This window comes from Tursiops truncatus, chromosome 6 (assembly GCF_011762595.2).
Source record: "Tursiops truncatus isolate mTurTru1 chromosome 6, mTurTru1.mat.Y, whole genome shotgun sequence".
NCBI classification, from domain to species: Eukaryota; Metazoa; Chordata; class Mammalia; order Artiodactyla; family Delphinidae; genus Tursiops; species Tursiops truncatus.
The window spans coordinates 107,517,100-107,530,134 of NC_047039.1; the positions used below are offsets into that span (position 1 = coordinate 107,517,100).

The window sequence follows — 13,035 nt, forward strand, 5'->3', positions numbered from 1 at the left end:
AGGAACCTCCATACTGTTCTCCATAGTGGCTGTATCAATTTACATTCCCACCAACAGTGCAAGAGGGTTCCCTTTTCTCCACACTCTCTCCAGCATTTATTGTTTGCAGATTTTTTGCTGATGGCCATTCTGACGGGTGTGAGGTGATACCTCATTGTAGTTTTCATTTGCATTTCTCTAATAATTAGTTATGTTGAGCATCTTTCCACGTGCCTCTTGGCCATCTGTAGGTCTTCCTTTTTTTTTTTGTAAATTTTTCAAAATATTTATTTATTTATTTATTTGGTTGCACTTGGGTCTTAGTTGCGGCATGTGGGATCTTTGTTGCCACGTGCAGGATCTTTTAGTTGCAGCATGTGGAATCTCTAGTTATGGCATGCAAACTCTTAGTTGTGGTATGTGGGATCTAGTTCCCTGACCAGGGATCGAACCCCGGCCCCCTGCATTGGGAGCGTGGAGACAGCCACTGGACCACCAGGGAATTCCCTGTATGTCATCTTTGGATAAAGTTGCATATTTTTGCTTTCTCTCTTTGCTTTGACTTGCCTTTAGTTAAGATTTTTCTCATTTTCTTTGTCTTTTCAAACAAATCTTATTTATTTTTTCATATTTTTTCCTATATCATTTCTGTCAGCTTTCATCTCATTCTCCTCTCTTCTTTTATTTTATTGCTATTTTTCTAATTTCTCAGGTTGAATATTTGGTTCAGTTGCTTTGGGGCTTTTATTTGGGTTGGCCAAAAATTCGTTGGGGCTTTTCCATAACATCTTACGGAAAAACCCAAATGAACTTTTTGGCCAACCCAATATAAATAATAAAAGTATTTAAGGCTATCAATTTTCTTTCTTTTTTAAAATTAGTTAATTATTTATTTTTGGCTGCATCGGGTCTTAGTTGCAGCACATGAGATCTTTCATTGCGGCACGCAGGCTTCTCTCTAGCTGTGGTGCACTCCAGAGTGTGTGGGTTCTGTAGTTGTGGTGCACGGGCTCCAGAGCTCGTGGGCTCAGCAGTTGCAGCACGTGGGCTTAGTTGCCCCATGGCATGTGGGATCTTAGTTCTCCGACCAGGGATCGAACCCACATCCCCTGCATTGGATGGTGGATTCTTAACCACTGGACCACCAGGGAAACCCTGAGGCTATCAATTTTTCTCTGAGCACAACTTTAACTGTGTCCCAGGTGGTTTTAGTATGAAGAATTCATTTCCTTACTGAGATACTTTTTTTTTTAAAGGATTCTTTTTTAAAAATTTTATTTATTTAATTAATTTATTTTTGGCTGCGTTGGGTCTTCATTGCTGCCTGCGGGTTTTTCTCTAGTTGCGGCGAGCGGGGGCTACTCTCCATTGCACACAGGCTTCTCATTGCGGTGGCTTTTCTTGTTGCAGAGCATGGGCTCTAGGTGTGCGGGCTTCAGTAGTTGTGGCACTCAGGCTCAGTAGTTGTGACTCACGGGCTCTAGAGTGCAGGCTCAGTAGTTGTGGCACACGGGCTTAGTTGCTCCATGGCATGTGGGATCTTCCCGGAACAGGGCTCGAACCTGTGTTCCCTGATTTGGCAGGCGGATTCTTAACCACTGTGCCACCAGCGAAGTCCTGAGATACTTTTAACGATAAAAGTGTACTGTATTACCTGGGTGATGAAAAGTGAAGAAAAAAAAATACACAAAACCCAACGCCACTGGAGTCCAATTACATCATTCCAGGATTTCCCTGCAGCAGTCAGAGGGGAAAATGCAGGAATTAGGAATGACAAGGGCATAGCAATGGCAGAGGATTTGAACTTGCTTTTCAAAGAAGGAGACGGGCACTCTTTTAGCAGGACGAGGTTCAAAAGTTGGGTTAGCAGTAGGGGTGGTGGGGTGGTGAGAAGTGGATTTTAGAGAAAGAGTGCCCACGGCAGGAGATTTCATCTTCAGAGCAAAGGAGGTTTTTTGCTGGTGCTTTTTTGTTTTTTTTTTTTAAAGCATCAAAGGAAATGTCAAGGAAGAAAAAGCAAGCTGTAACCCAGGATGCAGAATGCAAAGTCCTGCTTCCTCTCCTCCTCCGTGAGGCCCCATCAGCCGGAGGACTAGGGGCACAGGGGGTGTTTGCAGCCTTTCAACAAAACAGGGCGGAGAGCTGCTTATACATGTGCTCAGACTGCCCTTGGGCTGGCTGTGCTCTTCCAAGGAAGGCAGCAGGCAGTTTTAGGCCCCAGGGTGGGTTGCCCCAAACAGATGGCTTCAGCTTGTTGGGGATCCGTTCCACAAAATAACTGCTATTTTTGTTTCGTATATTAAACATCTGCTCAAAGCAGGGCAAGGCTGGGATGCATTTAAGGAGGGCCTTATCAACAGCTGGGGGAGGGTCACAGCTTGGAAGGGAGGGAGGGAAAGATTTGGGGGTTGAGGACCCCACTAAGGGACCCCACATGGGGATGCCCTAAAAGTCTGGGCAGTGAACCTTGAGCCTCTGGACAATCAGACCCAGGACCAAAGCCTGCCTCCCCTGCTGACCCCGTGACGGCACCTGAGATACCTCCAGGGTGGGCAGGTAGAGAGAAGGGAGGCAGGTTCCCAAGGTGGACCCCCTTGTCTACCTGCTTCCTGACTCAGAGAGAGGGAGAGACAGCTGGTGTGATTCAGGGCAAGGAGCCTGGGACCCAGGTTATGCATAAATGGGAAGTGGGGAAACTGATGTCCAAAGGGAAGAAGTGACTGGCCGGGGACCCAACAGGGCAGGACCCTGAGTGCTGGACTCCTGGTTCCCCCAAGGCTCAGTGTCCTGCTCAGTCTGTACCAGGGCGGGGAAGGCTCTTGGCCCTGACTCTCTGTGGAATAAGGTGGGAAGGCAGCTGCTGTGAGGGAGAGGGGCGAGTGAGGAAAAGCGAGGTGGGAAGACAGTAGACAAAAGGAGAGGGAAGGAGGAGGGGCACGGAGAGGAGGCAAGAAGCCAGAGGGGCCAGAAAGACAGCCTGTGTTCAGTTTGAATAGGGAGGGGCGGGCATCCGTGCTTTTCTCAGGCTATTGAGAGCTTTTCAGGGTCTGCTTTACAAGACACTGGTGCTAGAGGGGTGCATCTGATGAGAAGGACCTCAGGGCACCCTGTCAGGAGCTGGGATGGGGGTTAAGGTATTGCTAAGTGACACACTGCAATCTAATGATGGGGCAACTGTTCTCCCAGACACCCTCTGAGCCAGCGCCTGAAGCTTTGACCATATGGGGGGCTCTCTTTAAGAATAGTAAAACAGGGACTTCCCTGGCGGCCCAGTAGTTAAGACTCCATGCTTCCACTGCAGGGGGTGCGGTTCTGTCCCTGGTCTGGGAACTAGGATCCTGTATGCGGTTCAGTGTGGTCAAAAAAATAAAATAAAATAAAATAAAACAAAATGACAAAAACAAAATTAATTACAGAGCTTTGCAAGGAGTCACGCACCCTCCACCTCTGCTCAGAGCCATCTCTGGTTTCTCCTCCTTCATCCTCTGAAACCCAAGTCCCACCACCTCCATGGAGCCAGAGAGGTGGGAGCAGGTGGTCCCAAGAGCTTAGACTTGGGGGTCAGGCTGATTAAATAAAATTTACATTTTAAGGCAGGACAAGAAAATTTTAACTTAAAATTCTCTCTCTGTCAGTTTGGGCCTCCTCCCTCCCCTGCAGTGTACAGTGTGCATCTGCATTTTGCATTAACCAGACCTCCTCAAAGATGGGAGTGCCTACTTGACTGTGGAGATCATTTTTTTTTTCTTCTCTTCTGATGCCAGCAATGTGACTTCTTAGAAGACTGGCATTCTTTCCCAACTCTTTAAGGGGTCATGGTGACCTCCTGCTCACTTTGTGCTTACCTGAACTACACGCCTTTGATGAACTTCATGTAAAATGTCAGTATGTCATTTTGATGTATGATCCTTTGTCTTAGAAATGTATATGACTGTGCCTTTGACTTCTAACAGGTGGAATGGTTCTCAGAGCTTCTGAGAGTCTCTCTCTTGGGTTACAACCCTCAGTTTGGCTTGAACAAAATTCTCTTTTTCCTTTTTGATTGTTAATTGAATTTTTGTTGACAAGACAAACCTGGGCTGGCTAAGCCACTTCCTGTGTGATCCAGGCAAGTCACTGCATTCTTGAAACCTCAGATGTCTCATCTGTAAAATGGGCAGGATATTTACCTCCTCAGGACCACTGTAAAGATTAAATAAAATAATATGTATAGCACTTAGCACAGTGTCTAACATATCATAAGCACTCAATAAGTGGCATGCCTGATAAATGGTAAGCATTTTATATATGATTATAATAATCGTCTAAACTGCTTTCCAGTTTTCTGGTTTTTTTTTTTTTAATTTTTATAAATTTATTTATTTATTTTTGGTTGCATTGCGTCTTTGTTGCTGCGCGCAGGCTTTCTCTAGTTGTGGCGAGCAGGAGCTACTCTTCGTTGTGGTGCGCGGGCTTCTCATTGCGGTGGCTTCTCTTGTTGCGGAGCATGGGCTCTAGGCACACAGGCTTCAGTAGCTGTAGCACGTGGGCTCAGTAGTTGTGGCTTGCGGGCTCTAGAGCACAGGCTCAGTAGCTGTGGCACACGGGCTTAGCTGCTCCGCGGCATGTGGGATCTTCCTGGACCAGGGCTCGAACCCGTGTCCCCTGCGTTGGCAGGCGGATTCTTAACCACTATGCCACCAGGGAAGTCCTGCTTTCCAGTTTCACTTCAAATGCCATGTCCTCCAGGAAGCCTTTTTTAAAAACATGAAGTGTAACATCCAATAAACGACATAATTAAGTGAGCAGCTCGGTGGGTTTTTACATAAATATGCACCCATGTTACTACCACCCAGATCAAGACACAGATTATTTCCAGAGACCCAGGGCCTCCCACATCTCTCTTCCCAGTCAATGCTCTTTGCTCTCCACCTCCAAGAGATGGAGAGCATCTCATTGAACTCATATCCAACGTTTTCTCAATGAAGTCTAACCTGCCTATCCCCTTTAAAATGCAAACTATCTCTCTCCAACCCCTACCCAAGCCTAATCCTGCATGCAATCACCTTACTTATCTTTCTAATCCCTTCCATGGTTCTTAGTCTGATCAGGTAACCCTGATCACCCTACTCTATTTTTATCATCATAGCATTTATCACCTTTTTAACATACTATATAATTTACTATTTACGTATTTATGGTGTTTCCTCCTCTAGAATGTCAGTTTCGTATCTACAGGGAGTTTTCTCTTTTGTTCATTGCTGTATCTGCAATGCCTAGGACCGTGCCTGGCACACAGTAGGTGCTTAATAAATATTGCTGATTTAATGAATTCACACTTTGCCTATGCCAGAGGTTTCCAAACGTGGCAGCCTTTGTGTCTCAGTATGTTTTCATAGCATCCCAGACCCAAAGAAATACCTAATAGCTCTGTTTATGAAGTAGTCAGGACCAAACAACTTCTGTTATATCCTAACAACTTAGTAGCCATTTGAAAAAACAGTACCCATAAATTGAAAATAACCACCACTCCTTACTAATAAGATATGTGCACCTTCTCAGACCTTAGAATCCACCACATCAGACATTAACACCCTCAGTCTCCTGTTCCACATTGATTTTCATGAGTTATTTTCTTCTCCCACATCAATTGCTGAAAACGCAGCTTCAAAGACATGTACGTCATAGAAAGAAATGTAGCAGTCTAATGTTGAAACTGTGAACTACTTCCAGCTAGTAGGTTCCACAGTGTCCAACAGATGATAAGCATCATTGTGTTTCTCTCTAAAATTTAAAATACTCCACTGTGTTTCTATTTGCTGTGGCACCCCAGGGTGCCTCACACACAGTTTAACCGTGGGCTTATGCTCTTTTCTTTGGTTGGATTTGATCTTCTCTCTCTTCTCAGCCTCCAGGCTCAGCTCAAATGCCACCTCTTCCATGAAGCTTTCTGGCCCACTGGCCAAAAACAAACCACATCTAAACCAAATTATTTCTCCAGTTGTAATGCAAACTTCTTCCCCTGGGATCCCATAGCAATTTAACACATAAAAGGCATGAATTGTTCTCTGATACCCAAGGTGTAAACAATGTCATATTTCTTTATTTCTCTAAATTAAATAAACCTCGCTTGGGCTTCCCTGGTGGCGCAGTGGTTGAGAGTCCGCCTGCCGACGCAGGGGACACAGGTTCGTGCCCCGGTCCGGGAAGATCCCACATGCCGCGGAGCAGCTGGGCCCGTGAGCCATGGCCGCTGAGCCTGCGCGTCCAGAGCCTGTGCTCCGCAACGGGAGAATCACAACAGTGAGAGGCCCGCGTACGAAAAAAAAAAAAAAAAAAAAACTCGCTTGAAGCCCCCACTGTCTGAGGTTGCTAAACTTCACTCGGATGGTATTTTTGTGTGGCTCTGTCCTTGTTCCTGGGCTGGATCAGGACTATGGGACATTCACAGTCCAGGCAAAACTGAGCTGTCCACAACAGCTGTCCTCAGAGGCTGCCACCATAGTGCTCACCAGTCCATTCAAAAGTGGTTGGCTCTAATCTGCTCCCCCAGAGCCACGCTAAGCAGAGGGACTCATTCCTGGCTCTCAGGGCCACGGGGGAAGGTCCTAGTGCTTGGTGCCCAGGCATTCACACCACCACCCCTGTCCAAAGCCCTGAGCGCTCCAGGACTCCATGTGCATGGGAGAGACATCAGTGCTACTCAGAACCTGCGCCTTGGGGGAATCAACCTCCACCTTCCAGAAGAGGCATTAATCTCCCAGAGTTTACATGCAGGTAACCTGGGGACTGGACGTGGCCCTCAGATGTGTTTTGTTTAGCCAGTGTGGTGTTATTAAATTTCTTTTTTTATAAACTTATTTATTTATTTTTGGCTGCGTTGGGTTCCCACTGCTGCACGCGGGCTCTCTTTTTAGCTGCAGCAAGCGGGGACTGCCTCTCCCTACGGTGCACAGGCGTCTCATTAAGGTGGACTTTCTTGTTGTGGAACACAGGCTCCACGAGTGCGGCCCTCAATAGTTGTGGCACATGGGCTCAGTAGTTGTGGCTCGCGGGCTCTAGAGCACAGGCTCAGCAGCTGCGGTGCACGGGCCCAGCTGCTCTGCGGCCCGTGGGATCCTCGCGGCCCAGGGCTCAAACCCGTGTCCTCTGCACCAGCAGGTGGATTCCCAATCACTGCACCACCAGGGAAGCCCTACATTTTTTTTTAATCCATTGCAACACTTCGACTTACTGGGGGATGCCGAAATGTTTACAATCAAGATCCTTGGTCGTTGCATGTAAACCAGTGGTTGGAGCTGAGTAAGGACTGCCCCCCGCCCTGACTCCCCGCAAGGCATGTGCTTTGCCGTTGGCCACATCTGTAGTGTTACATCTGTCTGGCCCCTACACTCCTTTGAGTTTGAGAACCTAGCCTACGCTTTTGAAAACAAAGCCTTTTTCATATTGTATTCCGACCTCAAACACAAAAAACTGTTAACTCACTCTTTCCGGCAAGGATGTACCAACCTGAAGCACTCCAGGCCCTGCCGCTCTTTGTAGGTGTGGCGGGTAGTGGGTGGCTGCGCTGGAGACAATTACATTTTCATTCTCTGCCTGTGAACTACAGCAGCAAAAAAACAGGAAACCGACTGAACGCTCTGTAACTGTATTCAGCACTGATGTATTCAGACTCGTTATGCCATTTTTAATGATATTAATAGCTAACATTTATTGGGTCCTTAATAGGTTCCCGGTACTAGGTAAAGAACCTTATTAACATTATCTTGAATTCATTAGAAACTTCTTCTAAAAGAATGCAGCAGAATCTAAAAGCCCAGAGACCAGGAGGTGGGGGTGGGGGTGAACACGAAAAAATGCAGCTGATGATGCAGCTTAAAAGCAGAAGGGAGGCAGGTGCAAGCCCGAGACTGTCGGAGAAGAGGCCCAGACTCTGGACCCAGGGCTCTCCAACAGGCCCCTGTACGTGGGGGGCCCAAGTCAGTTGGTCCGCGCTATCAGGGCTGGTGGAGGCCACGGTACTCGGTTTCTTCCGTCTCTCCCTGCTCCGCCCAGTTGCCTACTCTGGGTTGTTTGTCTCTCTCTCCCCGCACGCCCCCCACCCCCGTTCTCGGTCCCTCCATGCGGCTCCCTGTCTCTATTCCCTGACCCCCTAGCTTCTCCCCTCTCTGTTCTGCATCCGTCTCCCACCTGCCGGGCTCCTGGCGCAGCGGCCAAGCCGCAAGCAAGCTCCCCGCCGTCACGTGACATAAGCGTAAATCACAGGATTCTTCCCACCCCCACAGGTTGGCCGGCACCCGGGTTCTGCAGAGGCTGCAGGCCGCGCATGCGCAGCTACAAGCGCACCTGCCCAGCGGGCGGGCGGGGCCGCGGACCAAACCGGCGCATCCAGGGGCCACAGGCCCCCCACCCGACCCCCTCAGGCTGGACAGGAGCAAGGGTTAGTGGACCCGCCTGAGCCCCGACTCCCAAGAGGTTCGGTTCCCGTTGCTGATACGCTCCCAGCAAGAGGTCCACACATCTAAACCTGTCCTTAGGTCAGGGCACTGCGGCTGCACCTGGGCGCTGGACGTTCTCCTCTGAGCATCAGGAAGTCGGAGCGCAAGTCCCAGGTCTGCTCTTAGAGCCGTGTGACCTTGGGCAAGTGACTTGACCTCCCTGTGCCCCTGGAAAATGTAATAATAATAGCACCGGGGGCTTCCCTGGTGGCACAGTGGTTAAGAATCCACCTGCCAATGCAGGGGACACCGGTTCGAGCCCTGGTCTGGGAAGATCCCACATGCTGCGGAGCAACTAAACCCCTGTGCCACAACTACTGAACCTGCGCTCTAGAGCCCACGAGCCACAAGTACTGAAGCCTGCGCACCCAGAGCCTGAGCTCCACAATAAGAGAGGTCACCGCAATGAGAAGCCCACGCAACCACAATGTAGAGTAGTCCCCGCTCACCGCAACTAGAGAAAGCCGCGCGCAGAAACAAAGACCCAATGCAGCCAAAAATAATAAATAAATAAATAAATAAATAAATAAATAAATTTTTAAAAAAAGCTCCGACCTTGTGGGGCCATAGTGAGAATTCGATGAAAATTCATGAGAGCCCTTTGTGTGGTGCCTGGTGGGTATCAAATGTACTGCATATAAAGAATACAGTGCAAAGGATAGTGCTGTGTGATGACTGAGCGAGGATTTTATCTTATCGTGCAGGTCATCACCCTGGGTCCTCAGAGGCACCCTTCTAGAGAAGCCTGGAAGTTTTATTGTCCCTGTTTCACAGATGGAGAAATCAAGGCTCAGAGATGTCAAGAGGTCTTGGAACAGGTCTTGCATTCTACTTCCAGAGAGATTCCAATCCGACACTCCTGAGTCAGGGGTTCCTGAGTGAGTTCACAGTCTGTCACCCTACTCACTTTTTCAACCATCCTATTTAAAACAACATCTGTTCTGATTTTTGCCATCCCTATTAAACATCTCAGGTACACATCCACAGGAAAGAATTTCTTTTTTTATCCTTCCGCAGAAAATAAGGAGCTGCTATGTTTTATTTTCTGTGGCCTTTGAGGAGGTCTCCAGCAGGTTCCAGGCCACCCAAAAGTCCTGGAGTTCTGCAGCAAGGCCTACCTCTAGCAGCTTCTTTCCTACTCTGTCCCTCAGGCTCTCTTCCCTCTGGTCACACTGGTCCCTCTCTGTTCCTGGAAAAGTCAAACTCCTTTCTGACACCTTCTGTATATCCGCCTAGGACACTCTCCCCATCCCCTCTTGCTACCTTTTACTAATCTCAGGAAGCCTGCCCTGACTGCACCCTACCTGGTCCACTGGGTCAGGTGCTCTGTCATTTGCTCTCAGAACCCTCTGTCCTTCTGCTTCAGCACTTATTAGAACAGTAACTCCTTGATTCCTGTCTGTTTCCTCAGCTCGAATACTGGTTCCTTGAGGGTAGTCTCTATTGACACGTGCCAGAGGGTCAAGGAGGGAGCATGGCATCACAAGTGCATCCTAGTTCCCCTCACATTTACAAACTATCTCCTCCTTTTCCAAATGCAACCCAAGGCTATCAGTACCTTCCTTGGGTAAAAGGCAGAGCCCAGACATGAAGAGATGACAGGTGAACACTTTCCCTCTCTGGGAAGCCATATGAAGGTTCTGTTAGGGTAGACTGAACTGAGGATGAGAAGATGGTCAAATCTTCATGCCCTGGGGCTGGTGGCTGAACTAGGACATGTGGCCCCTCATCCTGGCTCGGCCAGTGTTCACTGTGTGACCTTAGGAAAGTCCTCCTTTAGGCCTCAACTTCTTTAGTTGTTGCTCAGTATAAAATAATGGTTCAGAATTCAGATTCTAAAATTAGATCTTTATCACTTACTAGCAAGGCACTTATCTTCTCTGAGTCTGTTTCCCCATCTGTAAAATATTATATTTATTAATAATATAAAGGAGCTAGCTCACAGAGCTGTTCCAAAAATTTAATGAGTATTCATTGATTTTGTGACTACCAGTTCTCTTGTCCTTTTTGACTTTAAATTGGCTCAACTCATTTTTCTTTGAAGCCAGAGGGGAGCCCTGTCCCATATTTCAAAAGCAATCTCCCCTGTCAACTAAATCGAGCAAAAACTGACCTGGGACCACTTTGGTAAATGTGGACTCCAGGAAGGAGATACTGACCAGAGTCATCCCACAGCATATTCCTATTCGATTTGGGACCTAAATATTTCTAGACTTTTGTTGCCCAAAGACTAGGATCGGTGTCTGCCTTGTACATGGCTGGAGCTCCAATGCCTAGAACAGCGGCTTACATATAGTAGTGAGAGAACAATAAATATTTGCTAATGAATGAAACACAACCTGAGAGCAAATCTAGTACTCAGTTTCTGAGCCTATTTTTTTTTCATCTGAAAATGGAGATTAAAAATAATGTCCAATTATTGCGAGGATTTAATGAGATGATGCATGTAAGAGCTCAGTGAATGGTGGATTTATGGATATGGGTACCCAAAGAGATAGAGATAGTGTCGATAAACCTTACGTTTTGGGGAGTGGGTACTAGTAATAAGATCTAGCTTCTGAGTTCCTTTTGTGGGCGTTGGGTGTGGGGAGGGTGAGGGGTGGATGTAAGGTTCCCAGAAAGAGGTAAGACAGACCATAGCGGCGTTTCAGGAAGATGGAATGCGTCGGTAGCCTGAGGCCAGGGATTCAGGTGCGGAGGCTGCGGAGAAGATTCTTGGACCCGGCGCCCCGGGAGCGCGCGGTGTCCCGGCCGCGCGCGGCGCGTGAGATGAGGGGAAGGGCGTGGCTCTCCCACCAGCCAGGGACCTCCTCGCTTCCAGCCGCATCTCGGCGGGCGGGGCCGAGCCTCCGGGCCGCAGTGCGATTGGCGGAGGCGAGCGGGTGACGCTGACGGCTGGCGCGAGACCCCGCCCCCGTCCGGCCCCGCCCCCCCGCGCGCGCCGGCGGGTCGGTAGCCTCGCTCTGGCTCGCGCCGCGCCCCCGCGCCGAGTCCGCGCGTCAGTCGATCCCGAGCGCGGCTGCAGGGCGGCGGGCTGCAGCTAGCAGAGCGCGCCGACTCTGGGAGGCGGCGGTGTCCGCAGGCGTCGCGTGAGGAGGCTCGGAGCCCAGAGACTCGCGCAGCGCGATGGCCCCCATTGGCCTCAAAGCGGTGGTCGGAGAGAGTAAGTGGAGTCGGGGTCCTCCCCGCAGGCGGCGGCTACGGCTGCCCGGGAAAAGCCGGGCGCCGTACCTGCCCGCAGCGCCCCGGCCTCCGCGCTGGCCTCTCGCCCCGCTCGGCCCGGGGCTTCTGGCTGGGAGGGTCCCGTTATTCCGGCGCCGCCCTCCTCGGAGGGAAGTCCCTCCCGGCCTCCTGCGGCCCGCGTCCTCTTCCCTTCTTCCCCAGCTCTTCTCTTCCCGCATTCCTTCCCCTTCCGCCCCCCCACCTTTGCTCCATCCCTTACCCTTCATCCCACCCCTCCCCTCTTCGCTCTATCCCTCTCTTCCCTCTTTACCTCCATCTCCCTCCACCCCCATCGCTCCATCCCTCCCCCTTCACCCCTGGCACCCCATCCCTCCCCCTTCACCTCGCCTTTACCCCCTGCAGCCCATTATCCTCCCCTGCACCCCCATTCTTCACTCCCAGTACCTTCCCCTCATTTCCTCTCTCCTTTTCCTCGCCTTTATTCCCTAAGCTCCTTGATTCCACTCCTTTTCCCGTTCTCCAGTCCCTCCCTCTTTTCCACCCTCCTTCGTGAGTCGTGACGAGCGAGATCCCGGCCTGCGTCCTCCTCCCCCTTCCTCCTCCCTCCCGGGAGCCGGAGCCGCGGTCCCCGGCTGCAGAGACCCACCTGGGAGCGGCTCCGCGCGCCCTGGCTCAGACGCGCCGCTCGCCCAGCCTGGGCCACTCCTGGCAGCTGGAGAGAAGCCTGTTTTCCAAAGACTTGGCTCTGCTGGGCTGAGGCCGCCTCTCTCCTCCTCCCGATCCTGGGTCTTTGCTTCAAGGGCGGGGTCTTATCAGGGTCCTGAACTGTCTTAAATCACCCGGGAGACGAGGAAGGCTTTAGTGTGCGCGGGAGGAGTGGCCCTGCCCAGCCAGAACCGCAGTCTGCAGTCTCCCTGTTCGCAGGACTCAGCCGATGCTTGGTTTCGGGCAGTTCCAGCCACTGTTGCAGGGAGGAAATGGTTGTTCGTGGGTTTGGATGAAAGGCTCAACGTAAATGGATTTTAAAAAATGGATGGTGGAGCGTGTGGGCTGCAGCGGAGTGAGCTCTGACGGTGGTGATATTTGGAAAACGGCGTCCCCAGTGCTAAATAAGCTTGATGATCTGTGTGGGCAAATAGTGCCTCTTCAATATTTCGGCTGTTTCTTTAACAGAAAATGTGAGAGGATTGCTGTAACTTTCGCTACCTCTTTTGGAATTGAGAGAATTAAAAGTGGACTTTGTGGGAGAGGATAAGAAAGGAAATAGAATAAAAATGGTGGAAATTAGTTTCCTTTCCAATGATTCTGTCATATTAGAGCAATTCCTCTCGCTCGCTCGCTCTCTGGTTGTCAAATGTTTTTGACTGTAATGGTCCTTTTGAGGCATCATAATTGT

At 49.9% G+C, this 13,035-nt stretch overlaps 1 protein-coding gene and 1 long non-coding RNA gene across 4 annotated transcripts in view; one reads left to right on the top strand and one right to left on the bottom strand.

Annotated features, from left to right (window-relative positions):
- Nucleotides 1-1,709: 1,709 nt before the first annotated feature.
- On the bottom strand, nt 1,710-12,703 carry LOC117312675 (uncharacterized). 2 transcript variants are annotated; one of them, XR_004527110.2, is made up of 3 exons: nt 12,286-12,703; nt 7,468-7,561; nt 1,710-4,712 (listed from the first exon to the last, which is right to left on the bottom strand). It is a non-coding gene; the product is annotated as an uncharacterized lncRNA (long non-coding RNA). The 2 variants fall into 2 exon arrangements; XR_004527111.2 differs by lacking the exon at nt 12,286-12,703 and adding an exon at nt 8,149-8,231.
- Nucleotides 11,422-13,035, top strand: part of STXBP1 (syntaxin binding protein 1) — a 71,921-nt gene continuing 70,307 nt past the window's right edge. The window contains exon 1 of one of the 2 annotated variants that reach the window (XM_073806632.1): nt 11,422-11,619. In XM_073806632.1, the coding sequence (XP_073662733.1) occupies nt 11,583-11,619 (37 nt within the window). In that variant the 5' untranslated portion in view covers nt 11,422-11,582. The remainder of the gene's footprint in view (nt 11,620-13,035) is intronic. The other variant, XM_033858640.2, reaches the window with a different exon arrangement.